Here is a 26,505-nt window from a genome sequence, read left to right on the forward strand (position 1 = left end):
GCTATATATATAATCCTGGAAAGACCTTCTGCTTTACAAAGCAAAACCCGGCCTTTCAAAGATGAGTCCCTTTGAAACCACTGGTTTCATCTTTTTTTGGTTTGGTCTATGAGAGGTTGAAAATTATCCGCATGCCTGAAGTATTCGTTTTTAACAATGGTTATCCCCAAATATGTAACTTAGTCTTTTACTGGAATATTATTAATTATAGATTGAGTGTAACATTTAAGAGGAAACAATTCACATTTGTGAATACTTAGACAGAGGCCTGAAGCTTTGGAAAAAACAGAAATATAGTTTAAAGTCAATGAAATTTCCAAAACATCATTTAAGAATAGAATCGTATCATCTGCAATCTGACTAATCAGAAAAATGGAATTTGCACAGGAACTGCCTTTTAGAGGACTATAAACAAAGGCAAGACTTGAATATTAGTAGAGGTAGAAGACCAGTTGCCACACCAACATGTTACTGTTCTGCTCATATCTTTTTTCCATCAATGAAAGCTCAGGTCCTAGCAAAGAAAGCACACTTCCCATCTTTTCTAGCAGCCTCCCCCAGCGGCCACAGCTTCTGTTGGGCCAACTTATCAGCTGCAGTCAGGTCCTCTGCAATCCTCAGGCTCTGGGAGAGCAAGTATTCATTTTTTCTGGCTTGTTTCAATACCAGATCCCTTGTGGTTCTGTTTGAAAATGTAATACTGGTCGCCAGAGATTTTGAACCCCTCTTAGCTGACCAAGACGATGTACAACATCTACGTGTAGCAGAATCTCCTCCTTGGCCTCCGGAGCTACTGCTTGGTATATTTGAGTTACTTTATTTTTAATATTTTCATCCGTTTGCTCTGGAATGCCGTGGATTCTCAGATTCCACCTTCTCTGGTAACGCTCGGTTTCATTCAACCTCAACTCCAAAGTCTCAATTCTGTTTTCATGGTCCATGCAAGTCCCTTTAATCTGCACAGCATCAGACTTTAGGGTATTCACCTCTTCAAAAATAAAGTCCAGGGATTTCTTAATGTCATCGATGCTATTTTTATCGTTGCCAATTCTCAATGCCAGATCATCGGATCTATCGTTAATTAACTGGGCTATAGTTTGTAAAGTGACCTCTGCTTTCTTCTTTTTAACAGCAGGCTTCACCGGAGTGTCAAGGTCTGACTCAGGCAACGGCTCCAGGCTGGGGTCAACCTCTGGATTTTGAAGCTGGGAATAACTGTGCTCCCGTTCTGAAGTAGCGGCAGCACTAGACTATTCTAAGGTCACTTCAAATTCCTTATCTTCAGGGAAGGACTGCACCTTGTTTATTCAACCGATTTTTGCTTTCTTTCTTTGTTCTTGGGCTTCTTTGAAGGCATTAAAACTCTCCAGGGCATGTGGTATCATCCACCATGCAACAATTAAAAACACAAAGTATGTCTTCCAAAGCCAAAGAAAACTTCAAAAATGGTAAACGATCGAGTTTTAAATGACACTGAACCGGGATTGTGACATATTATCAAAAATTTGAGATGAAGATCAACACACTACCTCAAGCATAAAAACTTGCGGCTTCACCGGGCGCCATCTTGCACGTCATCCCGAAGTTTCTCAGAGTAATTTGACATAGGACAGGGCGCACATTGTTTCCTTTAATTTTTACTATAGCTATTGAACCGTTAGCCCATTTAGTTAGAAACTGTCCTCAGATATCCCCTATTACAATAGGTACAACATCACATTCCGTATCACTTTACGTGGACGACAGATTAGTTTCTATGGCAAATGTTCAACAAATTCTCCCTTATGTTTTAAAAACACTGGAGCAATTTAGATTTCTTTCATGATTAAAAGTTAATCCGTCAAACTCAGCACTGATGCTGATTAATACAGATAAAAGTAAGGTGCCTCTTCCTCCCCAGATTAAGGTTACAAATGAGGTACTCTGCTTGGATATTAAAGTTATTACTTCCCTATTGTCTGTGGCTAAAACAAATTACTCTTCAATTTTGAAAAAAATAGATATTAATAGATAGACACCTGCCAGCATCAGTCCCAGCCCATATTATTGGTCATTAAAATGAACATCTTATCCCACATTAATTTTATCAGCTCAATGATCCCACTTGCGCCTCTAGCAGGATATTGGACTCCTTACTATGATGCTTTGTTTGGAACAGTAAATGACCCAATATAAAGTGGTCAGCTCTACAATTCAAGAAGTTGGATGGGGGATTAGCAGGTCCGAATTTTAAACTATATCACTGGGCATTTGTATTGAAAGGTCTTAGCTATTGGATGGAAGACGATAAAATGTTGTCATGGAAAAATACAGAACAAGAGCTAACAGCACCAATAAGGTTGAAGGACTTTCTCCCTATAAGTATGTCTGCCAAAAATGTGATTTGTATTACGGTCCAATTTTAACCTATATGCTACAATTGTTTAGAGCAGCAGAAAAATTCTTAACATTTATAAGTGTATGGTGCAAAAAAACTGTCCTTTCTTCTACTTTAGAGTAAGATCAGCTTGTAAAGCCTACGGGATTCCCTGGAGGTCAGATTTAAAGGACCATCCCATTTTAAGTTGGATACAGAATGCTCCAAGACAGATGGTGTCATATATCTATGATAAATTAAACTCCCAGAAATATATGCCACATCAGGAATGAAAATCTGGGACAGGGACATATCTGAATTGGGACAAGACTTAAGACAGGGATGAGATTTGGGATAATGCTGTCGGTGCTGCAAAAATCTCAAATCATCAGAATACAGTCAGCCCTCCTTATCCGCGAATTCCGCATGCGTGAGTTCAACCAACTGCGAATCATGAAAACCTGGAAGTTCTCTTCTAGCACTTGTTGTTCGAGCATGTGCAGACTTTTATTTTCTTGTCATTATTCCATAAACAATGCAGTATAACAACCATTTTACATAGCAATTACATTGTATTAGATATTATAGGTAATCTAGAGATGATTTAAAGTATATGGAAGGATGTGCGTAGGTTATCATGGATTGGGATTGAAAAAAATCGATGCTCTTACTAAGTAAGTTGGAACAGGTACATGTGGTATTATTTAGAGTCAGTTAGTCAACCGTTTGTCTTAGTATATAGCATATATTTTACCCTTTAAAATTGTTCCGATTGTTGACCAACGCAGCCTAACGCTTTTCCAATGACTGATGGCGTTTCACCTATTTCCAATTGCTTCATTACATTTACTTTATTTTTAATTGTGATCGCGATTATTTTCACGAACAGAAACACTGCAGATTCAGAGTTCTGCTGCCGAGTCCTAATGTCCACCACACTGAGCCAGGTTGAATAAGGGACTTGAGCATCTGCGAATGTTGGTATCTGTAGGGGGTCCTGGAACCAATCCCCCATGGATAAGGAGGGCCGGCTGTATACACTTGTAATTTTGTCATACAGCATATCTAACACCGAGAATTAGGCATCAAATGGGACTGGTTCTTGACCCATATTGCTCATTTTGCCCCCACGGAACCGTCGACTCTTTTATACATGTTGTACGGGAATGTACTGGGGTTTTTGGTTTGTGAGGGAAGGTTATCAGTACTCTTACAGAAGTAACGGGGGTACAATTACCAATGGACTCCGCTGTACATCTTCTAAATGGCGACTCCCACCTTTCCCATATGGGAAAAACACGCAAAGTCTGGCTGGCAGGCCTGACTGAAGCTAAGGAGACTGTAGTCCAGCGTCGGAAACCTCATGTTATTTCAAGTACTCACCGGCTTCAGAGCATTTTGGACATTTCTTACCTGGAATTATCATCAGCAAGAGTAAATGATGCATGATCAAACACAATCTTAATGTGGACAAATTTGATATCTAACTTAAAAGATCTGTTAATACAGGAATGCTCTGTCTGTGTATGCACTACTATTCAGTTGGTTGGTGGAGGGGAGAGGGCTAGAGGGGGGTGGGAATGAGGGTTTGGAGGGTGGCTGGGTTGAACAGTCAAAATGTAATCGGCAACTGGTTGTATTGAATGTAATTTGTTGGTGTTGCAATAAAAATTAGTGATAAAAAGAAAGGGCAATTGGATATCAAAATTATGTCTTTTTATGTTTTATTGATTTCACTAAAGCATTTGACTAAGTGCAACATGAGAAATTATTTCAAATTTCGCTAAACTAAACATTGACGGAAGGGACCAACAACTGCTTCAAAATTTATACTGGAACCAAATGGCGGTGGTAAAAATTGATGATAATATAAGCAATTGGAGTGAAATTCAAAGACGAGTTAGACAGGGATGCATTGCCTCACCAGAATTATTTAATAACCATTGTGAAATGATTCTCAGAGAAATAGAAGACCTAGATAGGATAAAAATTGGAGATGTTAACATCAACAATATAAGATATACAGACGATACCACCCTAATAGCGAGTGCTGCTGAAGACCTATAAATCCTCCTAGACATAGCAGTACACACAAGTGCAGGTTTTGGTCTAAACATCAACTGTTAAAAAAAAACATATGTATGGTAATATCAAAACAGCAATATACTCCCAACTGCTAATTGTACATCAGTAACCAAGAGGTAGAACAAAAGACCAGCTTTAGTTAACTTGGTAGTTTTATATCACAAGATGCTAGAAGTAGAAATAAAAAGAATTGCCATTGCCAAAATCAACTTCCAAAAAATGATATTATACAGACACATTTCTATGACAACAAGACTTAGGCTACTAAAATGTTTAATAATTCTTGCTGGTCAATTTTGCTGCATGCTTCCAAAACTATAACATCAGAACTCCAAAGAAACTTAGAAGCAACAGAAATGTGGTTTCTTAGAATACTGAAAATATCATTTGGAGATAGGGTACCTAATGAGACGGTACTCCAAAGTGCCCATACAAAAAGATCTTTAATGAGAACATTAAATGAGAGGAAACTTAAATTCCTGGGTCATGTCATCAGAAAGGGAGAAATAGAATGCCCTACATCACAAGGCCATATACCTGGGAAACATGGAAGAGGAAGGCAAAGAAGAAAATATATGGACACTGTGAAAGAACTAACAGATCTAAGTGTGTGAGATATCATTGATGCTGCGAGGGAACATCTGATGTGAAGAGCCGTGATCGCCCAAGTGTGTAACGCACAAGGCACATGAAGAATTTATCAGGCAAGATTTTCATTGAAGACAACATGCTGACTATGGCTTATTTCATCATGTGCCTCCATACCCTGAGTCATCTTTACCAATCGACTCTAAGTTCTTCCCAACCTCTGAGGTCAGAATAACTACTATTTCCTTTTTTCTGCCTCCCTCCCTTCTTGAAGAGTGGAGTGACATCTGGAATTTTTCATTGTTCTAAAACCATTCCAGTATCTGCTGATTCTTAAAAGACTGTTACTAATGCCTCCACAATCTCTTTGGTTACCTCTTTCCGAAGCGTGGGGTGTACACCATCTGATCCAGTTGATTTCTCTACCCTCAGATCTTTCAGTTTCCCAAGAACCTTCACATTCTCCAGGATTCCTCAAACCTGAAACTTCCACTATACTACCAGTGTCTTCCACAGTGAAGACTGATGCAAAATACTTATTCAGTTCATCCATCATTTCCATGTCTCCCATTACTATGTCTGCAGCAACATTTTTCAGAAGTTTGATATCCACTCTTACCTATCTTTCACTTTATGTATCTTAAGAAAGTTGTGTTACACCTTATAATATTATTGGCCAGTATGCCATCTTTACCTTCTTAATGAATTTTAGTTCTCTTCTGTTGGTTTTTAAAAGATACCAATTCTCAAACTTCCTACTAATCTTTGCTCTGTTATATGCCTGTCTTTGGCTTTTATGTTGACTTTAACTTCTCTTTTTAGCCTTGGTTGTGCCATCTTGCCTTAAGAATATTTTATCCTCTTTGGAATGTACGTATCTTAAGCCTTCCAAAACTTCCAGCAGCATCCCTGCCAGGGATCCCTGGTCATCCCTGCCACTGTTCTTTTCTAAAAAATTCTTGCCAACTTCTCTCCCATGCCTCTGTAATTCCCTTTACTCCAGTGTACTACAGATACACTTAACTTTAGCTCCTTCTTAACTTCTAGGATAAATCCAATCATTTTCCCCTAAAGGTTCTTTTACCTTAACTCTCTAAACAATTCTGGTTCATTATAGAAACCCAATCCAGAATAGTTAATCTCTTAGTGGGTTTGACCACGAGATGCCTGATTAAGATATCTCACAGACGTTCTGGAAATTCCTCTTCTTGGGATCCAACAGCAATCCGATTTTCCCAATCTACTTGAATATTGAAATCCAAGATGACAAATGTAACATTCCCGTTCGGTATGTATCTTGCTGTAAATAATAAATCACATCCTTCCTACTGCATGAAGATCTGCATATAGCTCCCACCACAGTCTTTTACCCTTGCAATTCCTTAGGTCCATCCACAATGATTCAGCACCTTCTGAACCTTTGTCACTGCTTTCTTATTATTTGATTTTATTTTTTACCAAAAGAGCAATGCTGCACCTTCTCCCTTCCTACCTGTCATTTCGATACCTTGTGTATCCTTGGACATTAAATTCCTAGCTATAATATTTTTTAACCATGATTCAGTGATGCTCACAATATCATTCCAGCCAAACTGTAAGTGTGCTAATTTCACTGATCTTATTCCATATACTGCACGAATTCAAATGTAGCATCTTCAGTCCTGTATTCACCCTTTTTCAATTTTGTCCGCCTTTTACATTGCAACTCAGCCTGGTAACTGCAATTTTGCCCTATTAACAGCCTCTCCTTGCTAGGAGTCTCACTACACACACCATCTCTGTTTGTAAATCACGTACCTCTTCCTCAGCACTATCACTTGGTTCCCATATCCCTGCCAAATTAGCTTGCCCACCTGGACAATTTTAGCTGACCTGCCTGAAGGATATTGGACCCTTTTGGATCCAGGTGTAACCCATCCTTTTTGTACAGGTCATACCTTCTCTAGAAGAGATCCCAATGATCCATAAATCTGAATCCCTGATCCCTGAACCAGTTCCTCAGCCACGCATTCAGCTGTCAAATCATTCTATTCTTATCCTCACTGAATGGACAGGTAGCAATCCAGAGATTATTAACCTGGAAGTCCTGTTTTCATTTTTATGCCTAGCTCCTTATCTATCTATGTTGTTGATGCCAATATGAACCAAGACTTCTAGCTGCTCATCCTTGCTCTTGAGAAAGCCATGGACCCAATCTGAAATATCCCTGATCCTCGCACCATGGAGGCATCATCCAGGTGTCTCTATCATGCACACAGAATCTTGTCTCTATTTACTTATTAAAGAATCACCTATCAATACATTTGCTGCATATGATTAAAATAATGAATGAGAAATGAAGTTATCTTTCCTCTCTCTAATACGTACATTTGTATCTTCTCAAAGAACAAAAACCAGTCAGCCTATATGTGGGGATGTCTACTTTCCCTATGAATTAAATTTAAATGTGCAGGCACCCAGCTGGATTTTTATACATGGTTCCATAGACAAAATTACTAAAATGCAAGTACCAACCTGGGGTCAGCAACACCAACAGTGTGTCTTCTCATGGAGAGATATCGTGCCATTGCTTCTGGTGATGGCTCTTCCCCTTCATCGCTATCTAGATTCATATTACTATCAGTCTAAGGAGGTAAACCAACACTACATGTCATAATGGAATCTTCCACATTAATCACATTCATCACAAGCAGGCCAAATTTGGTATTTCAATAATAAACCAAATTTAGATTTGATGGACCAAAAAATTAATCATACTAAAACATCTAATTTATAGATTTTGTTAACGGGAGTTTTTAAAAGTAATGTTTCAGCTATCCCCTCAAAAGTCTACTCTAATTAAAAGTGATATAATAAACACTGAAGTGATGACAAAATGATAAAAATGTAGCTTACTGTAGTTAATGGAATTAGAATAATAAAACATAACAATAATTTATAAGATTTTGGTTAATTTGTTTATAAAGCCATACCCAGTCCACAGCTATATTTACTTAACATATTAAAACAAAATACTATCTTCCTTATCAATTATACTGAGATGGTGTAGGAATTATTCATTTTGAAAAGGCAAACATAAACCTGTACTCCATTTTTTTAAAGACTGAATATTGAATTAGAAAATGCCTTTGAAGTGAGTAACCTTTTAAACTATTACGTAGTTAACAAATGTTCCCATTATAATATTAAAACATTTTTTCATCCAGCAATAACTCCAATATATTTCCAAGTCAGATGGTATGTGACACAGGAGGAATAGCTGCCAGAGATGATTTTCCAATGTACTGGGAAGTTGCATGAAGCTGCAAAGGGTAAATACTGTGTAAATACATGGAAAATACTGTAGCAACAATACATTCTTGATGAAAGGATTGAACATGCAAGGAGATGGATAAGGGATCTATTAAGTAGATTCATTGTTCTGGATGGTGTATATTCTTAAGTGGTGTTAGAAGAGTACTTATTATGAAAATTAAGAAGCATTCTATCATGTTTTCTCATGGTAGCCTGCAAATGAAGAAATTGTTCTGTCAAGTGAGTAGGTTACTACAGGAAATTCAACCTCTAATCTCTTCCTGTCATAAAGCCATATATGTGACTGGTCTTGTCAAGATTTTGAGAATATTCATAGAATTTCATGAGGAGATGAGATTATCTTATGGTGGAGATAATCACTGCTTTGTTTTTGAGAAATGGAAATCTAAATGAACTTTTCTATTTATAATATGTCATTTCTACTTTTAGTTTCTTTTTGTCAAAATACAAAATTTTAGAAATTGGTAGATTCTATTGACGTTCAATAAAAGAACACTAACTTATGTAATTGTTTTTGTAACAAATATAAAGACCTTTCAATAAGGTAATCCATTACAAATAAACTTGTTTATTAATAATAGTGAACCTTTGTGAATACTTCATATTTTTATATAGATGAGAGAAACAAAAATTTAATTCAATCAATTCTAAGAAATTTTATTATTATGCAAGCATGGGCAACATTATAGAAAATGTTCAATAAAACTAACATTAAAATAAATCACATCCTGGCTATTAGTACATATCATAAAACACCCAAAGATGCAAATCACAGTTATAACTTACTTGCACTATCTGGTTCTCAGGATTGATGAGTTGTACCTGTGGCACATTGAGACTTAATGTGTTACTTGTCTGCTCAGCCTGGTTTATTGACCATAGGAACAAAAGGAAAAGAAGCAGTCAACTCCTCCACACTTTCAATTTTCTAAAGACTTCAGTTCAGCTATCCATGAGAACATTACTCCTAAGCAGCATTCAAAATATATTAGATGGACGATGGACAGATAATGACAATGATGAACAAGGCTGGGATGCATTCTATATAAAAGGCAAGGACTTATGAATTTAAATCTTACAAAGGAAGAATAAGATTGACAAAGAAAAATATCCCAGCCCCAGACACTAAATACTTACTTACAAAGCAATAACGCGAACAAAAGGAAAGTCCAATGAATTCCAGTTATTTGGGACGAATTAGGACCTGTACTTTCTGGTCCAATTAAGCAGCTGTCCCAATTAGTCGATTTTTAAAAATGGAAATAATTAAAATAGTATAAAAAAGCCAAACTAACATTTAACTGAATTGCAAATTATGTATTAAAATTAAATACAGAACAAATTGCTGAAAAATGACAGATGGAATTCAATGCAGAAAAGTTTGAGGTTTTGCTTTTCAATAGGGCCAACCAGGCGAGGTCCTATGCAGAGAATGGTAGGGCACTGAGGAGTATGATAAAACAAAGGGATTTGGGAATATAGGTACAGGATTCATTCAAAGTGGCGTCAAGTAGATAGGGCTGTAAAGAAAGCTTTTTGCACATTCATAAATCAATGTATTGAATATAGAAGATGTTATATTGAAGTTGTATAAAACTTTGCTGAGACCTAATTTGGAGTATTGTGTGCTGTTCTGGTCATCTCTATACATAAAAAACATAAACAAGGTTGAACGAGTACAGTAAAAATAGGATGTTGCCATTTCTAGAGGACCTGAATCTTAAGGAAAGTTTGAATAGATTAGGACTGTATTCTTTAGAACATAGAAGTTTGAGAAGAGATTTGTTAGATTTGTTAGAGGTATGCTTTTATAATGCATTGATAAACATATTTGGGGTATTGTGAACTGTTTGGGTATATTTGAAGACACATGTCAAAAGCTGCATGGAGAAGGTAAGAGACTACGGATGAGTGGGAAAATCAATCAGCCATGATCTAATGGAGAGCAGACTAAATGTGCCGAATAACTTAATCCAGCTCTTGTGTCCTATCACGAGGAAATCTGCAGATGCTGAAAATTCAAACAACAACACACACTAAGTGCTGGTGGAACACAGCAGGCCAGGCAGCATCTATAGGGAGAAGTGCTGTCGACGTTTCGGGCCGAGACCCTTCGTCAGAAACGTTGACAGTGCTTCTCCCTATAGATGCTGCCTGGTCTGCTGTGTTCCACCAGCATTTTGTGTGTCTTATGTCCTATGTTAATTTGTTCTTTTAAACTCTATATTTATTCTTCTATTTCTCATTAATGTCATCACATTTCATTAAGAATATATACACTGAACCTCAATTTCTTATTCTAATAAAGTTTATGTACATCATGAACATAATATCAGGGAGGAATTCATCAATGATCACAAGCTGTAACAGTCTGTATTAGCAACTGTTATCCCTACCTCCTATTTGGTTTCAAATTTTTAAGTGAAACTGAGTATCTGGAGGTGGCTAATACTGTCACGTACTGCATGGGGTATACTTCATTATGCTATCATAGTAGTAACCAGAGAATTTGATATTGAGTCAGAATTTGAGTAAATTTAAAAAAAAATGAATACTACTCATAAATACAAAGAAAATCTAGTATCATTGACCATGACTACACTGAGTATCTTGAACAGATCTACATGCTTTTATGCATTGAGTCGCTGTCACATGATTGGGACTCTGACCAGTGACCGATTTGGAGATCAGAAGTTTCAGAACAGGGAATTTCACTCAGATCCACTGACCGAGTATACAACACAGCAACTTGCAGCAGTTTGTTTGGAACTCTGACTAATGACCATATGGCATTTGGGGATTGATGTTGCTAACTCTGAGCCTCCGAAGAACACCACCACCTCCGAAGAACACCACCACTACAACCTGTAACCTGGTCATCTCTGAAGCTGAGGTTTGCAGATGTTTCCAATGAGTGAATATTTGCAAAGCTGCAGGACTGGACGGCATCCAAAGGTGAGTACAGAAGCCCCTCAGGGCTGTGTACTGTCCACTCCTTTACTCCCTGGATACCCATGATTGTATCGTTACCCACAGCTCCAATCTGCTAATTAAATTTGTTAATAACACTACATTGATTGGCCTAATCAAAATTGAGTTGGCCTACAGGGTCATCTTTCTGACACAGTGGTGTCAAGAAAACAACCTCTCCCTCAATGTCAGAAACACAAAGGAGCTGGTTGTGGACTACAGGAGGAATGGAGACGGACTAACCCCTATTGACATTAATGGATCTGGGGTTGAGAGGGTAAAAAGCTTTAAGTTTCATGGCATCCACATCACTGAGAACCTCATACGGTCTGTACACACCAGCTGTGTGGTGAAAAAGGCACAACAGCACCTCTTTCACCTCAGACGGTTGAGGAAGTTTGGTATGGGGCCAAAAATCCTATGAATTTTCTACAGGGGCACAACTGACAGCATCCTGACTAGCTGCATCTCTGCCTGGTATGTGAACTGTACCTCCATTAATTGCAGGACTCTGCAGAGAGTGGTGCCAACAGCCCAGTAAACCTGTAGTTGTGAACTTTCCAAGATTCAGGACATTTACAAAGACAAGTGTGTAAATACAATCTATTCCAATTGCTACCATCCAGGAAATGGCACTGCAGCATAAAAGCTAGGACTAGCAGTCTCCGGGGATAGCTTCTTCCACCAGGCCATCAGACATGGAGCACCAACACCTCGCTGACATGGAGCACCGACACCTCACTGACATGGAGCACCGATACCTCACTGACATGGATCACCAACACCTCACTGACGTGGACGACCGAGACCTCGCTGACGTGGACCACCGAGACCTCGCTGACGTGGACCACCGAGACCTCGCTGACATGGACCACCGACACCTCGCTGACATGGACCACCGACACCTCACTGACATGGACCCCCGACACCTCGCTGACATGGACCCCCGACACCTCGCTGACATGGACACCCGACACCTCGCTGACATGGACCACCGACACCTCGCTGACATGGACCCCCAACACCTCGCTGACATGGACCACCAACACCTCGCTGACATGGACCCCCAACACCTCACTGACATGGACCACCAACACCTCGCTGACATGGACCACCAACACCTCGCTGACGTGGCCCACCGACACCTCGCTGACGTGGCCCACTGACACCTCGCTGACGTGGCCCACCAACACCTCGCTGACATGGGCCACCGACACCTCGCTGACATGGGCCACCAACACCTCGCTGACGTGGACCACCAACACCTCGCTGACGTGGACCACCGACACCTCGCTGTCATGGACCACCAACACCTCGCTGTCATGGACCACCGACACCTCGCTGACATGGACCACCGACACCTCGCTGACATGGACCACCGGCACCTCGCTGACATGGATCACCGACACCTCACTGACGTGGACCACCAACACCTCGCTGACGTGGACCACCAACACCTCGGTGACGTGGACCCCCAACACCTCGGTGACGTGGACCCCCAACACCTCGCTGACGTGGACCACCAACACCTCGCTGACGTGGACCACCAACACCTCGCTGACATGGACCACCAACACCTCGCTGACGTGGACCCCCGACACCTCGCTGACATGGACCACCAACACCTCGCTGACATGGACCACCAACACCTCGCTGACATGGACCACCAACACCTCGCTGACATGGATCACCAACACCTCGCTGACGTGGCCCACCGACACCTCGCTGACGTGGCCCACCGACACCTCGCTGACATGGACCCCCGACACCTCGCTGACATGGACCCCCGACACCTCGCTGACATGGACCCCCGACACCTCGCTGACATGGACCCCCGACACCTCGCTGACATGGACCCCCAACACCTCGCTGACATGGACCCCCAACACCTCGCTGACATGGACCACCAACACCTCGCTGACATGGACCCCCAACACCTCACTGACATGGACCACCAACACCTCGCTGACATGGACCACCAACACCTCGCTGACGTGGACCACCAACACCTCGCTGACGTGGACGACCGAGACCTCGCTGACGTGGCCCGACACCTCGCTGACGTGGCCCACCGACACCTCGCTGACATGGGCCACCGACACCTCGCTGACGTGGGCCACCAACACCTCGCTGACGTGGGCCACCAACACCTCGCTGACGTGGACCACCGACACCTCGCTGACATGGACCACCGACACCTCGCTGACGTGGACCACCAACACCTCGCTGACGTGGACCACCAACACCTCGCTGTCATGGACCACCTACACCTCGCTGACATGGACCACAGACACCTCGCTGACATGGACCACCGGCACCTCGCTGACATGGATCACCGACACCTCGCTGACATGGACCACCGACACCTCGCTGACACGGACCACCAACACCTCGCTGACATGGACCACCGACACCTCGCTGACATGGACCACCGACACCTCGCTGACATGGACCACCGACATCTCGCTGACATGGACCACCGACACCTCGCTGACATGGACCACCAACACCTCGCTGCTTGTAAAAACAGACACAACAAAGACTCCTCTTTCTCAGAAAGCTGAAACAGGACAAACTCTCAGAAAAGCTGTTGCTTAACTTCTACAGAAGCACAATTGAAACCATCCTGACCAACAGCGCCACCGTGTGGTGTGCTAGCTGCACAGCCGCTGAGTGACAAGACCAGCATCGCGTGGTGAAGGCGGCCCAGCGAATTGTCAGGATGGAGCTCCCAGGACTGGACACCGTCTACACCAGCAGACTCAGGAGGAAAGCAATCAGCATAACCAGAGATACCACACACCCCGGCCACACCCTGTCTGACCCGCTGCCGTCCAGCAAAAGGTTCAGGACACTGAAAGCCAGAACAAATAGACTGAGGGACAGCTTCTACCCCAGAGCTGTGGCCTCCATCACACCACTCCCACAGAACAGTGACTGAAACTGTGAGCACACACCAGGACTCAAATACTTGCACTAACAGCACTTTGTGCATTACTGTGATATTCTGGTGCTGCTGTTACTTATTTTATGTTACTTATCTATTTAATACCATTTTTCTATTACTGTCTTGTTTTTATCTACAGCTTTGTTTGATTGCCTGAGAGGAAGCCAAACAGTTTCAACATACCTATGTATAATGACAATAAAGATCATTCAATTCAATTCAATTCAAATTCATTCAATTAACATGTGGCTAAGGAGTTGCTGTAGGAGGGAGGGCATAGATTTTTGGGTCACTGAGTCTTCCAGGGCAGGTGGGATTTATACAGAATGGATGGTTTGTACCTGAACTGGAAAGGGACTAATATCCTAGCAGGAAGATTTGTTAAAGCTAGATTTAAACCAGTGTTGCAGGCAGATGGGCACCAGACAGCCATAACAGTTAATGGAGAGATTGTGGAGGCAGGTGATGGTCAGACCTCAGACAAGGTTGAGTACGGAGCTAGCAGTGATCACATTAACATGACTGTATTACAAGCCACCCTAATGTCCTGCGGATTAGAGGAACAAATTTTTAAAGAGATCGCAGACTATTGCAAGAAACACGACATTGTTATACTAAGTAATTTAACTTTCCATATATTGACTGGGACTCCCACTCTGTAAAAGGACTAGCTGTGATAGTTAGTCAGATGTAATCAGGTCATAAAAGTCCCAACATGAGAGTGTATGATATTTGATCTCCTATTAGGGAACAAGACAGGACATGTAATAGAAGTTTGTGTAGGGGAACGGTTTGCATCTAGTGAGCACAATGCCATTGGTTTAAAGTAAATATGCTAGAGATAGGCCTGGTCTGCAAGTTGAGATTCTAAATTGGCCAATTCTGATGAACAGAAATGTATGGCAAGTATGGATTGAAATAATCTGGTAAAGGTCTATTTGATAGGTGGGAAGTCTTCAAAAACAAAATTTTGAGAGTACAAAGCTTGAATGTGCTTGTCAGAATAAAAGGCAAAGCTAATAAATGTCTCTGGTTTTAAAGAAACATTGAGGCCCTGTTTTTGCATCTGTATTTACTCAGGGAATGGACACAAAATCTATAGAAGTGAGGCAAGGTGGTGGCATCAACTTCATGGACCCTCTACAGATTACAGAGATGGAGATGTTTACCAGAGGCAAATCAGGGTGGATAAATCTCCAAGGCTCAACATGGGCTAATTAATGATAGCCAGCATGGTTTCATGCATGACAGATCATCTCTAATCAAACTTATTGAGGAAGTCATCAGTAAAGTGGATGAAGGCAAAGCAGTGGATGTTGTCCACATTGACGCCTGCATGGAAATTGGTAAAGAAGGTCCAGTCGGTCTTCTTTCATGGTGAGGAAGTAAACCGGATTAGATGTTTGCTTTGTGGGAGAAGCTAGGGAGTGGTAGTAGGTGGTTGCCGCTTGACTGGAGGCCTGTGACTTCTGGAATGCTGCAGGGATAGGACGATAAGATACAGGAGCAGAAGCAGACCATTTGGCCCATCAAGTCTGCTCCGCCATTCAAACATGGGCTGATCCAATTCTTCCAGTCATCCCCACTCCCCTGCCTTCTCCCCATACCCTTTAATGCCCTGGCTAATCAAGAACCTATTTATCTCTGCCTTAAATACACCCAAAGACTTGGCCTCCAAAGCCACTTGTGGCAACAAATTTCACAGATTCACCACCCTCTGACTAAAATAATTTCTCCGCATCTCTGTTCTAAATGGACGTCCTTCAATCCTGAAATTGTGCCCTCTTGTCCTAGCCTCCCCTACCATGGGAAATACTTTGACATATCTAATCTGTTCAGGCCTTTTAACATTCTGAATGTTTCTATGAGATCTCCCCCTCATTCTCCTGAACTTGGGAAGACAGCCCAAGAGCTGCCAGACATTCCTCACAGTAATCCTTTCATTCCTGGAATCATTCTTGTAGACCTTCTCTGAACTTTCTCCAATGTCAGTATATCCTTTCTAAAATACGCAGCCCAAAATTGCACAAAATACTCCAAGGGTCAGTGCTGGATTAATTGTTGTCTGTCATCTATATCAATGATCAGATGACAATGTGGTTAACTGAATCAGCAAGTTTGCAGATGACATCAAGATTGCGAGTGTGCAATCAGCAAGGAAGGCTATCATGCCTTGCAGAGTGATCTGCATCAACTGGAAGACTAAGCTAAAAAATGACAGATGGAATTTGATATAGACAGAGTTTTGTACCAGGGTAGATTTTACACAGTAAACTGTAACGCACTGAGAGGTATGGTAGAACAAAGAGATACAGACCTATAATATGTTGAAACAGGCATGACACGTAGATAGACATGTAAAGAAAGCTTTGGACACATTGGTTTCATAAATCAATTTATTGAGTACAGTAGATGGTACTCATGCTGAAGTTGTTTAAGACATTGGTAAGGTCTAACTTGGAGTATTGAGTGATTCAACAGTAAAGATGTAAATAAGGTTGAAAGAGTGCAGAGAAAATTTACAAGATGTTGCTGTCTATAAAGGACCTGAGTTACAAGGAAAGATTGAATAGGATAGGACTGCATTCTTTACAATGTAGTAAACTGAGAGGAGATTTGATAGTGGTGTACAAATTTATGAGGGGTATGAATAGGGTAAATGCAAACATGTTTTTCCAACTGAGGTTGGATGGGACTACAATCATAGATCATGACTTAAGGGTGGGGGGGGGGCAATATGAATGAAACCTCTTCACTCAGTAGGTTGTGAGACTGTGTAATGAACTGCCAGTGCAAGTGACGTATACAAACTCAATTTCAACATTTAAGAGAAGTTTGGATAGATACATGGATGGTAGGGGTATGGGTGGCAATGGTCTTGGTGCAGGTTGATAGAAGTAGCCAGTTTACATGGTTTTGCTATGAATGAGATTAGCCAAAGGGCCTATTTCTATGCTGTACTTCTCTATGACAATGATTGTACAATGGAAGCTGAGGGTAAGTGTGCAAGAATAATGATTAAATCTTCAAAGCTAAAAATAATCTCCAGTATGCTCGCCATACATTCAAATCAAAACAATAAATTCCACATTTTCTCTTAAGAGTTTTAAGATTTTAAGTAACTTACCCAGAAATAATTTGTGTAATAGGAAAATGATCTCTAAATTTACTAATCTAAATTTCCACTACCTCTCAATTTTCCAAAAAAAATTACAAACAAAATATAGTCATTTCAAATGAACACATTTTTAAACAAAACTTATCCAGAAAGTCAATCAATTTGCATCCAATGGTTATGCAAAACTGTGCCTTAAGTCATTTTAAACAAAGTCATTCTAGTTATGATTTTTCTTGTGGTAACACCTATTGTATAACTGATCCCAGCACCTCTGCATTTTTTTTGTGGTAGCATAACATGCGTATTCCTCCCAAAGCGCATGATGTAACAATTTGCACAATGCCATCATGCTCATTAACTGGATCTTGGGAGCACCCTACAGCTAACAGAACAGTGTGATAATTTTAAACACAAGAAATTTTGCAGATACTGGAATTCCGAAATAATACACTGAAAATGTTGGAAGAAGTTGGCAGGTTGAACAGCACCTACAGAGATGAAAAACAGTTGACATTTTGGGCTGAGACCTTTTTTATAGCATGGGAAGGGAAGAATAAAGATGCCAGAATAAAAAAAGGTGAGGGGAGGGAAAGAAGGATAGCTAGAAGGTGATTGGTAAAGCCAGGTAAGTGGGGAAGGTAAAGCCTGGTAAAGTGGGGAAGTGATAACACAGTGCCATTGGAAATAGGAAGGGAGGGTTTGAGGAGAGGTAAGAAGGTAGAGTGGGGAATAGAAGAAGGAGGAGGAGGAGGAGGAGGAGGAGGAGGAAGAGGAAGAGGAAGAGGAAGAGGAAGAAATAGAAGAAGAAGAAGAAGAAGAAGAAGAAGAAGAAGAAGAAGACGAAGAAGAAGAAGAAGAAGAAGAAGAAGAAGAAGAAGAAGAAGAAGAAGAAGAAGAAGAAGAAGAAGAAGAAGAAGAAGAAGAAGAAGAAGAAGAAGAAGAAGAAGAAGAAGAAGAAGAAGAAGAAGAAGAAGAAGAAGAAGAAGAAGAAGAAGAAGAAGAAGAAGAAGAAGAAGAAGAAGAAGAAGAAGAAGAAGAAGAAGAAGAAGAAGAAGAAGAAGAAGAAGAAGAAGAAGAAGAAGAAGAAGAAGAAGAAGAAGAAGAAGAAGAAGAAGAAGAAGAAGAAGCAGCAGCAGCAGCAGCAGCAGCAGCAGCAGCAGCAGCAGCAGCAGCAGCAGCAGCAGCAGCAGCAGCAGGGAGGGAGGGAGGGGAAGGGGAAGGGGAAATGAGTTTTTACCGAAAAAGATAAATCAATATTCATACCATCAGGTTGCAGGCTACCCAGATGGAATATAAAATATTACTCCACCATCCTGGTCTCTGACAATTTGTTGCTTTTTCCATTTATTAAAATACCGCTATTAACACACCTTCCCAACTTGTTGCAGGTTAAGTAAACAACTTCAGAAATCCATTGTATTACCAATTAATGGTGAGTGCTTTCTCTGGCATTTATACACTCTTACAAAAGTGACACTTTCACTTGTAAAGTCCTAAGGTGGGCTTCAGTATTTCACCAGCTAATACAAAAATTTCACTTCTATTTATCATGTTCTGCATAAATCACAGGAAAAGCAATATGCAAACTTGGGAGCACAAGGGTTGTGAATCACAGGCTAACAAAAACCAAGAACTGGAGGACCCGGTTGGTTACAGAGAGAAGTCTCAGTAGAATACTATGAAGAAGATATGGGAAGCATTGACTCTGTAGATATTAAAACATTCCTTGATTAAGAGGTATTCCCTAAGAAAAATCTACTTTGGCATGTTGACTTATAATAAGACTGGTCAAGCTGGGTTCATATATGCTAGAGTTTAGAAGAGTTAATTGAAACAAATAAGTCTTGTAGGGTCTTGACAGAGTGAAAGCCAGAAATATCTTTTGAGAGGATATATAATTAGAGGTTACTGTTTTAAAACCAGGGGACTGTCATAAAAAGATCATTTTTATTCCTCAGTGGATCATGAAATTTTGGAATGTCTTGCTGTGAAAGGTTTTAAAGTAGATACACTTCCTAAGAGGAAACAAACCATCCTAAAACCATTCTACAGAATCTTCACTACATTTCCTGTAAGAAACTTAGCATTAACTTGTTCAAAGGTGATCATGCAATATTTATCAAATTTAGTAACAAATCTATGGAATTCATTGCTCTTTACCTGTACATTTGCAGATGGTCGAAATAGCACAGAGTGAGGTATATTTGACAATGCAGAGGTACGCAATGTTTTATGCCGCTTCAGCTTGTCACACAGTAGACTGTAAATTGCATTAAAATGATCATAGGCATCTGTCTTCAATGACTAGAAATAAAATCAAAGCCAGTTAAATTGACCTGTATAGAAAATGACCAGAAAACAATATCAATTTCCTCTTAGTATGTAGTTTTGATTATCAATGTTGACAAAATAAGTAACATACAACAAAATAACGATCAAATATAATAATTCAAATGTTAACACTTGAATAACTACACACACCTTAGACAGTATAAAACACAAAGTAGAGGAGGGTCACAGTACCTGTAGTGTGCGTTCTCTTTCCAGACCCAATTTCGTCATGTACATAAGTACCTGCTCATTCAGAGGCTCTGCTTTGATTTCTGCTTTCACTTGCTTGGATTCTTTTATTAACTATGAAAAGCATAACATAATTAAAACATTTCATGTTCAACTTTACAATATTTTGCATAATAAAAACATTAACCATAAGTATTATATTTGTTCCAACATTCATAAAACTAGTAGTTACTTAACATCAGACATTTATAAAAGAAAAAATAAACATTGTTTTATATTTGAATCATCCAGATGAAAAATGATACAATTGCTCAATTTCACTGCAGATTTCAAATTGATTTTACAGTACTTTATATCTCCTCAGGAATTCCTAAGTCCCATAACAATCAACTAATTACTCTGGAATATATTAATTTGGCAACATAAGCAAATGATTGAAGCAAATCAGCATGGTAACAGGGATCAAACACGAGGAAATCTGCAGATGCTGGAAATTCAAACAAAACACACAAAATGCTGGTGGAACACAGCAGGCTAGGCAGCATCAATGGGGAGAAGCACTGTTCACATTTCGGGCCAAGACCCTTCGTCAGGACTAACTGAAAGAAGAGATACTAAGAGATTCGAAAGTAGTGGGGGGGAGGGGGAAATACAGAATGATAGGAGAAGACCAGAGGGGGTGGGATGAAGCTAAGAGCAGGAAAGGTGATTGGCAAAAGTGATACAGAGCTGGAGAAGGGAAAGGATCATGGGATGGGAGGCCTCGGGAAAAAGGAGGGGTGGGGGGAAGCACCAGAGGGAGATGGAGAACATGCAGAGTGACAGGCAGAGAGAGAGGGAAAACAAACTAAATATGTCAGGGATGGGGCATTAACGGAAGTCAATATACATGTCATCAGGTTGGAGGCTACCCAGCTAGTATATAAGGTGTTGTTCCTCCAACCTGAGTGTGGCTTCATCTTGACAGTAGAGGAGGCCGTGGATAGATATATCAGAATGGGAATGGGATGTGGAATTAAAATGTGTGGCCACTGGGAGATCCCGCTTTCTCTGGCGGACAGAGCGTAGGTGTTGAGTGAAACGGTCTCCCAGTCTGTATCGGGTCTCACCAATAAATAAAAGGCCACATCGGGAGCTCCGGATGCAGTATACCACACCAGCCGACTCACAGGTGAAGTGTCGCCTCACCTGGAAGGACTGTCTGGGGCCCTGAATGGTGGTGAGGGAGGAAGTGTAAGGGCAGGTGTAGCACTTGTTCCGTTTACAAGGATAAGTGCCAGGAGGGAGATCGGTTGGAAGGGATGGGGGAGGGGGAACGGGGATGAGTGGACAAGGGAGTCGCGTAGGGAGCGATCCCTGCGGAAAGCAGAAAGCGGGGAGGGGGGTCGGGAAAGATGTGCTTGGTAGTGGGATCCCGTTGGATGTGGCAGAAGTTATGTAAATTATACGTCGGACCCGGAGGCTGGTGGGATGGTAGGTGATGACAAGGGGAGCCCTATCCCGAGCGGGGTGGTGGGCGGATGGGGTGAGGGCAGATGTGCAGGAAATGGGAGAGATGTGTTTGAGAGCAGAGTTGACGGTGGTAGAAGGGAAACCCATTTGTTTAAAAAAGGAAGACATCTCCTTCGTACTGGAATGAAAAGCCTCATCCTGAGAGCAGATGTGGCGAAGACGGAGGAATTATGAGTAGGGGATAGCATTTTTGCAAGAGAGAGGGTGGGAAGAGGAATAGTCCAGGTAGCTGTGAGAGTCTGTAGGCTTATAGTAGATATCAGTAGATAGGCCAACTCCAGAGATGGAGACAGAAAGATCAAGAAAGGGGAGGGAGGTGTCAGAAATGGACCAGGTAAATTTGAGGGCAGGGTGAAAGTTGGAGGCAAAGTTAATGAAATCGATGAGCTCAGCATGCGAGCAGGAGGCAGCACCAATGCAGTCGTCGATGTAGCGAAGGAAAAGAGGGGGACAGATACCGGTATAGACTTGGAACATGGACTGTTCCACAAAGCCAACAAAAAGGCAGGCATAACTGGGACCCATACGCGTGCCCGTGGCTACACCCTTGGTTTGGAGGAAGTGGGAGGAGCCAAAGGAGAAATTATTGAGAGTTAGGACTAATTCTGCTAGACGGAGGAGAATGGTGGTAGAGGGGAATTGGTTAGGTCTGGAATTCAAAAAGAAGCGAAGAGCTTCGAGACCTTCCTGGTGGGGGATGGAGGCATATAAGGACTGGACATCCATGGTGAAAATAAGACGGTGGGGACCAGGGAACTTAAAATCATTGAAAAAAGTTCAAAGCGTGAGAAGTGTCTCAAACATAGGTGGGAAGAGATTGAACAAGGGGGGATAAGACAGTGTCAAAGTATGCAGAAATGAGTTCAGTGGGGCAGGAGCAAGCTGAGACAATAGGTCTACCTGGACAGGCAGGTTTGTGGATCTTGGGTAGGAGGTAGAAACGGGAAGTGTGGGGTGTGGAAACTATGAGGTTGGTGGCAGTGGATGGGAGATTCCCAGAGCTGATAAGGTTGGTGATGGTATAGGAGACAATGGCCTGGTGCTCCTTAGTGGGGACATGATCAAGGGGTAAATGAGATATCAGGGAGTTGTTGCTGTGCCTTGGCCAGGTAGAGGTCAGTACGCCAGACAACAACAGCTCCCCACTTATCAGCAGGTTTTATAGTGAGGTTGAGATTGGTGCGGAGGTGTCTTTACCTACCACCCCACCAGCCTCTAGGTCCAACGTATAATTCTCTGTAACTTCTGCCACCTTCAATGGGATCCCACTACCCAGCACATCTTTCCCTCTCTCCCCCTTTCTACTTTCCACAGGGATCGCTCCCTACGTAACTCCCTTGTCCACTTGTCCCCCCCCACCCCTTCCCACTGATCTCCCTCCTGGCACTTATCTTTGTAAACGGAACAAGTGTTACACCTGCCCTTACACATCCTCCCTCACCACCATTCAGGGCCCCAGACAGTCCTTCCAGGTGAGGCGACACTTCACCTGTGAGTCGGCTGGTGTGGTATACTGTGTCCGGTGCTCCCGGTGTGGCCTTTTCCACATCCCATTCCCATTCTGGTATGTCCATCCATGGCCTCTACTGTCAAAATGAATCCAAATTCAGGCTAAAGGAACAACACCTTATATACCGGCTGGGTAGCCTCCAACCTGATGGAATGAACATTGACTTCTCTAACTTCCGTTAATGCCCCTCCTCCCCTTCTTACCCCATCCCTGACATATTTAATTGTTTTTTTTCTCTCTCTGCCCATCACCCTGCCTGTTCTCCATCTCCCTCTGATGCTCCCCCACCTTTCTTTCTCTTACCCCATCCCTGGCATATTTAGTTGTTTGCCTGTTTTCCATCTCCCTCTGGTGCTACATAACATCTTGAGACCAAAAATGAAACTGATATGTTAAGGATTTGTTTCTATTTCCTTTACTGACAAGTTGGCACTCATAACTCAAAGCTGATAACTGGTTTTGAAAAAAATTCTCAACTTTTAAACTGATTATGAGTACTAAATAGCATATACTATAGCACAGCAATAAAACAGACCTTTTGCCCACCTAGTCCTTACCAAAACCATATAAACTGCCTATTCATACTGATTTGCACTGGGACCATAAATATCCATACACCTACCATCCATGTACTTATCCAAACATCTTTTAAATGTCTAATGAGCAGCTTATTCCATACTCTCACAACCTTCTGAATGAAGAAAATTCCCCTCAAGTTTCTTACCTTTCACTCTTAACCCTGACCTCTGGTTGTAGACCCACCTAACCTCAGTGGAAAAATCCTATCCATACATCTCGCGATTTTGTAACCTATATCAAATCTCCTCTCAATCTTCTATGTTCTAAAGAATACAGTCTTAACTTATTCAATCTTTCCTTACAAATCAGGTCCTCCAAACCTAACAACATCCTTGTAATCTCTTGACTGTGATATCATCTTTCCTATAGGTAGGTGTTCAAAACTGCTCAGAACACCTTAAATTAGGCCTCATCAATGTCTTAGACAACTTCAGAGCAACATCTCACCTCTTGTACTCAATACATTGACTTACAGCCAATGTGCCTTATGCTTTCCTTATGACCCTATCTACCTGTGACACCACTTTAGCTGAATTATGTTTCTGTATTCCTGGATTCTTTTTTTCCAATACACTCCTCAGTGCTCTACCGTTCACTGTGTAAGAACTACTCTGGTCGGTCCTACTGAAGTGCAAAACTTTTTAACCAGCCTCCCATGTGGGACCTTGTCAAATGCCTTACTGAAGCCCATGTAGACGATATCCACTGGCTTGCCTTCATCCATTTTCCTGATAACTTCCTCGAAAACATTTATAAGACCAGTTAGACATGGCTTACCACACGCCGAACAAGGCTGATTATCCTTCATGTCAATCCAAATACTTAAATATCCTGTCCCTATCTCTTTGTATACTTACTTTGAAACTAATGGCATTATGATCACTATATGCCAAGTATTCCCCCACTCAAACTTCTGTCTCATTCCCTAATAGGTGATCATGTACTGCATGCTGTCTTGTTGGGACTTCTATGTACCGTGGAATGAAACTTTCCGGAACACATTTGACAACTCTATCTTATAAAGCCCTCTGGAGTCCCAGTCAATATGTGGAAAATTATTATCGCCTACTACAACAATCGTACATTTCTTGCAACAATCTCTGATCTTTTTTACAACTTTGTTCCTCTAAATTCCTAGGACTGCTGGGTGGTTTGTAATATAGTTCCATTACTGTAGTCATACATTTCTTATTCCTCAGTTCCACCATAATGCTTCACTAGACCAGTTCTCCAGTCTTTCCTAACGGAGCACTGCTGTGACATTTTCCCTGACTCAGAACACTCCCTCTCCTGTAATCCCTTCCACTGTTATGTCTAAAATAGAACCCCAGAATGGTGAGCTACCAGTCCTAACCCTCCTGCAACCATAGCTAACTAATGATTGCAATATCATAATGTCAGGTGCTAATCAATGCCTTGAGCTAATTTGCCTTTGCTACAATAAATCTTGCAGTAAAATATACACAGCTCAGGGTAATTGTTGCACCAAACTCAATCTTTTGATTCCTGTCTATCTTAAGTCTGACCAACATCTAACACAACAACCTCTCCACCAACTATTCTGGCACTCTGGTTCACATCTCTCTCAAACTCTACTTTAATGGTTTGCAGCATTACCAAACCCTCCCACTAAGATATTAGTCCCCCTCCAGTTCAGGTGCAAACTTCCCTTCTGTACTGGGCCCACCTTCCCTGGAGGAGAGCCCAATAATCCAAAAATCTTATGCACTCCCCCCATACCAACTCCCTAGCCATGTGTTAAACTCTATAATGTTCCTAGTTCTGACTTAGCTAACGCATTGGCTCCAGTAGCAATCCTGAGATCACAGTCCTGGAGTTCCTGTCCTTTAACTTAGAATCTCCCTAAACTCCCAATGCAAACTTTATCTCTTATCCTACCCAAGTCATTGGTACATACATGACCCATGACCTCTAGCTGTTCACCCTCCTACTTTAGAATGTTGAGGACTCAATCTGAGATGCCTCAGACCCTGACACCTAGAAGGCAACATACTATCTGGGAATCTCATTTCCCTTAACTTACGAATCCCCTATAACCTCAGATGCCTTTTCTCCCCCCTTTCCTTTAGAATCACAGAGACGGACTCAGGTAGTGTTAGAGATCTGACTACTGAGACTTTCCTCTGTTAGGTCAACACCCCAATAGTATCCAAAGCGATATACCTGTTGTTGAGGACACCCAATGGGGTATTCTACACCAATTCCTTAACCTTTTTCCCCTTCCTGACTGTCACTTAGTTTACTAAGTTCTGCACCTCCCTATATGTTCTATCTATCATCTCTTCAGCCTTTTGAATGATCCACAGTTCATCCAGTTCCAGCTCCAACTCCGTAACGCAGAGTGTTTGAAGCTGCAGCTGAATGCATTTCTCACAGATGTAGTCGTCAGGGACCCTGGAGATCTCACTTCCTTCCCACTTCCTGCAAGAGGAGCATTCAGCTATCCTGCCTGGTATCTCTACTGCCCTAGCTGAGAAGATATAAATCATATCTGTCATTATTACCTGCAAAGGAAAGGCTTTTCTCATGTTCTTTCCAAAACAGTACCTCATTTTTGAATAAAATCAGCATTAACTGATTTTAGAGAAGTCTGTCTGCTGAGGAAAACCTATTACTTTCCTCACCATCGCTGGTGTAGAGAATTTCAAACGGCATTTTTCATGCTCTAGGGGTAAGGATTCTGAGGACAACTGTTGTAGTTGGAATACAGTGGTTAATGTCTATTAAATCAATAAGCCTTGGAAGTAAAAGCTGCATCTACTTAGTGAAAAAAATTACCCAGACATCGACAGAAAGACAGAATCCACTAATAAAACACATGGATTGATACACTCCTTAATTATTTTCAATTGAATGTGAAGAAGATATTTTTAAAGTAAAGAAGTCTAAAACTGCAATTTTATCTATTCATTCCACTGCTGTGATAAACCTCAAAACATAAAGTTTCACTTTCAGGAAAATAAATCAAATTGTCAAACTTTCTA

The 26,505-nt window shown here is 41.4% G+C and overlaps 1 protein-coding gene across 3 annotated transcripts in view; it reads right to left on the minus strand.

The window, feature by feature from the left end:
• Positions 1 to 26,505, minus strand: part of LOC132386016 (serine/threonine-protein kinase SIK3-like) — a 295,240-nt gene that overhangs the window by 153,126 nt on the left and 115,609 nt on the right. For all 3 annotated transcript variants that reach the window (XM_059958283.1, XM_059958282.1, XM_059958284.1), the window contains 4 exons: positions 19,903 to 20,013; positions 19,540 to 19,683; positions 9,131 to 9,208; positions 7,544 to 7,653 (listed from right to left, as the gene is read on the minus strand). In XM_059958283.1, the coding sequence (XP_059814266.1) occupies positions 7,544 to 7,653; positions 9,131 to 9,208; positions 19,540 to 19,683; positions 19,903 to 20,013 (443 nt within the window). The remainder of the gene's footprint in view (positions 1 to 7,543; positions 7,654 to 9,130; positions 9,209 to 19,539; positions 19,684 to 19,902; positions 20,014 to 26,505) is intronic.

This window comes from Hypanus sabinus (genome assembly GCF_030144855.1).
Source record: "Hypanus sabinus isolate sHypSab1 chromosome Y unlocalized genomic scaffold, sHypSab1.hap1 SUPER_Y_unloc_12, whole genome shotgun sequence".
NCBI lineage: Eukaryota > Metazoa > Chordata > Chondrichthyes > Myliobatiformes > Dasyatidae > Hypanus > Hypanus sabinus.